Source organism: Limulus polyphemus, unplaced genomic scaffold (genome assembly GCF_000517525.1).
Source record: "Limulus polyphemus unplaced genomic scaffold, Limulus_polyphemus-2.1.2 Scaffold523, whole genome shotgun sequence".
Lineage (NCBI taxonomy): Eukaryota > Metazoa > Arthropoda > Merostomata > Xiphosura > Limulidae > Limulus > Limulus polyphemus.
Genome location: NW_013666133.1, coordinates 247,662 through 251,320, shown reverse-complemented (window position 1 = coordinate 251,320; position 3,659 = coordinate 247,662). Strand labels below are relative to the sequence as shown.

At 32.8% G+C, this 3,659-nt stretch overlaps 1 protein-coding gene across 1 annotated transcript in view; it reads left to right on the top strand.

The window, feature by feature from the left end:
• Window positions 1-1,821, top strand: part of LOC106458849 (regulating synaptic membrane exocytosis protein 2-like) — a 72,786-nt gene extending 70,965 nt beyond the window's left edge. Inside the window, exons 20-21 of the mRNA XM_022385200.1 lie at window positions 506-648; window positions 1,488-1,821. Of these exons, the coding sequence (XP_022240908.1) occupies window positions 506-648; window positions 1,488-1,643 (299 nt within the window). The 3' untranslated portion in view covers window positions 1,644-1,821. The remainder of the gene's footprint in view (window positions 1-505; window positions 649-1,487) is intronic.
• Window positions 1,822-3,659: the final 1,838 nt, after the last annotated feature.

Genomic DNA, 3,659 nt, shown 5'->3' with positions numbered 1-3,659 from the left:
GTCATGTTAAACTTATATTAAAGTTTTTCTTCATTACCCATTTAAGCCGTCTCCAGCCTTTATTAAACTCACTGCCTTACTGGTTCATACGAATACATTATAAAATTGAACTGCGGACACAAAGAAATATACACCAAGGCTGTACTTTCTATTTGTGATCGTGAGCAAGTGATTTAGGCTTTTGATTATTTCAATAATCAGATTATGTAAAAAATTGACTTTAATGGCAATAAAAAAAAAATCTATAGTTTGAAAATTTTATATGCAAAATGAAGCATTGATAGATTTTCGCAACAAATATTTCATATTTTTTATTGGGTTTTAGGTTTTATCTTTCGAAACTTCATTCTATTTGGAAAATTAAATTTCAGAATACATATTTTAGCTAAATATTTTAAATGTGTCTAAGCAAATTTTACTAATGTTGTCGTATAATGGTTTCATTATATATTTACGCATTTTACAAGTAAAAATTATTTACGTAACTTTATTCCTGTATTTCAAGATACTTACATCAAAACATTTCTGAAGGAAGGACAACGACAAATGCAAAAACGAAAGACTCGAGTTGTTCGCTGTACTTCAAATCCACAATATCGACAGACGTTGAAGTACAGTGCATCGGACATTCTTGCGCGCCATCTATTGGTAATAAATAAAACTATATTATTAAAAACAATTTCTAGAAGAAAACTTGTTCTGTAAATGGCGGTACCATTGAAAATAATATGCTATTTCCTGTTAGAATATTTAAAAAAACTTTAAATCTTATGGTATGTTTACGGTTAAAATCACAGTATGTTATATATATTTACTTTAATCTCTATGAGAAAGCCAGAAATAAGTTTTCTTGTTATTTCTTCGAAATATCTCATTTCTTTTCGATCAAAACCCAATTCCCTGTCAATAAAGTTACAAAATATTCACATCTCAAGTTATGCTTTTTGGTCAAGAAGTTAATTTTCCAGACCAACATAAACATATGAGGTTTATTAGATTTCTTAATTCAAAATATGTAAGCTTGGGATTTGATTTTACTATACAGTGCTAACTCAGCTAATTATTCTGCGTTTCTTATATCTTAACGCTGTTTTTTCTTCAGTCTTTATAATACGAAAGTGCTGTTACCAAATCCAATGCATCTCCTCGCCGTGGTAGTATCATGACCAATGTCGCATATTCAATATTTTTTTGAATGGTGGAATATCTTTAGTTGAAAGTCATTTAGTAAAAATTGGTTGGATCAAACTACCGTTTAATTTCTAGTTCTTAATTGTCACATTAAATCATAGGCTATAAAGTTCATATCAATACTGTGATGACGCAAAAAATGCCTGACGGTAAACTACAATTAACCCTTTAAATATACTTTATAGCACAATGACCCTTTAGCTGAGAATACTCCACGAATAAATTAACCAACCATTATCTATACATAAGTCTTTGTACTCCTTGTATTTACTTTCTCGCGTCCATCTTCCTTCTAGGTTATGGTGTTTCAACGACAGAAAGGTTTTGACCACAACCAACCAATCGGAGCTGTTGAAATTGAACTAGGTCGCTTGGACTTAACAAAGTCAGTGTGCTGGTATCCTCTCTATCCTCTCCCAAGTGAGGATTTTGATTCTAACGAATCTACTTGATTTCTGAATCAGCAGGTTTAACAGTTTATATTTTTAAAGTGTTTAAAGTTATTATAGGAAGGGGCATAAAACATGACTTGTTTTGATGCAACGTACTGATGTGAAAAGAGACGTCTGAATATATGTAATTTAAGAAACGTTTTGGATTCATATACTAAAGAGTTATATGTTTGTTTGAATTTACGCACAAAGCTGCACAATGGGCTATCTGTGCTCTGCCCACCACGGGTATCGAAACCCGGTTTCTAGCGTTGTAAGTCCGCAGACATGCCGCTGTGCCACTGGGGGACCCTAAAGAGTTAATAAACCTAATGATTTTTTTTATCATAGTATCGCTTTGCTATCGTAAGTTGATATGATCGTTTAAAAAACTGGAACTGCGTTTAAATAATTTTAATTAGATATAAAGTACCTTTTTATAAGGCAGTAACATTGATGCAAAAGTCATTCGCGTAAATCAGTTGCATTTTTCATATGACATAATTCAGTCAAATTGATCGATTCTGTTATTGCCGTACAAGACATTTTAATCAATTGGTTATGTTTTTGATATGACATAAGTCAATCAAATTGATCGATTCTGTTATTGCCGTACAAGACATTTTAATCAGTCATATCAGACACATAACCAATTGATTAAAATGTCTTGTACGGCAATAACAGAATCGATCAATTTGATTGACTTATGTTGGTTATGTGTCTGATATGACATAATTCAGTCAAATTGATCTTGTGTTATTGCTATATATGTCATTTTAATCAATTGGTTATGCTTTTGATTTGACATAAGTCAATCAAATTGGTCGATTCTTATATAGTTGTACAGATCACTTTGATCAATGGTTGTATTTTCAGTGTGACATGAAATCCGTCTTTTTAGGGTTACTTTATACCAAGTAATTCTAAAATATATTTATATTATTTAACTGAAACACAGAGATCCATTTGACATTGGTATTACTTTAGTTTAAACACGAGAAACTTGGCGGAATTAAGCTGCAACCTAGGTCAGTAGGAGCAACATCCGCTGATAGAACAGGTTACTACTGTTGTGAAGATGTGGAATTATTTAAACGAATTATTATTATATTCTAATCTTCATCGGCTTTGAAGAATATTTTTATCAAAAGATATTATCATTATTACTAAATATACCCTAAATATATATACTAAATATATCTCAAGATGCATTCTTGAATATTGATACGTAATGTCACTACTCCTATAATTAGATAACTTCACTATATAGCTTAAATAACGGGCTTACAGTCGAGCTTACTTGATTGAGTTGTGGCCTCAGCCTGTTGACCAAGAGATCCTGGCAACGAATCAAGTGAGTTTAGCGATTAACTTTTACGTAAAAATTAGGGATGGGTATCTCATCATAGTAGTCTATACAATGCGTATCTAGAGACAGAAGTTTTGTTTGTTTTGTTTGTTTGTTTGTTTTTTGAATTTCGCGCAAAGCTACACGAGGGCTATCTGCGCTAGCCGTCCCTAACTGAGCAGTGTAAGACTACAGGGAAGGCAGCTAGTCATCACCACCCACCGCCAACTCTTGGGCTACTCTTTTACCAACGAATAGTGGGATTGACCGTCACATTATAACGCCCCCACGGCTGAAAGGGCGAGCATCTTTGGTAGGACGGGGATTCTTTTATATTATATTATTGAAAGTAATCCTGGCAGGTGCAGAAATAGTTGTGTTATCGTTCAGCACATTTCTTTGGCGTAATAGCCTCTCGTACTTCTCTAACTTAGTCGTTTACAAACCATACCTTTAGTTTCTAGTGCTACATAAAAAGAATATAGCAAGTAGCTTTATGGCTGTCTTGGGTCCAAGTCTAGCTGATGTGTTCTAATATTGAATGATAAGCTACTTGTGATAGATTGACGTCATCAGTTTGTAACATTTTAAGATAGATATATTTCCTTTGTTATTATATTCATACGACTGGAAGAATCAAATTTACACGTGTCTTTGGGAAATATTCACATAAACAGCGTTATAAATCC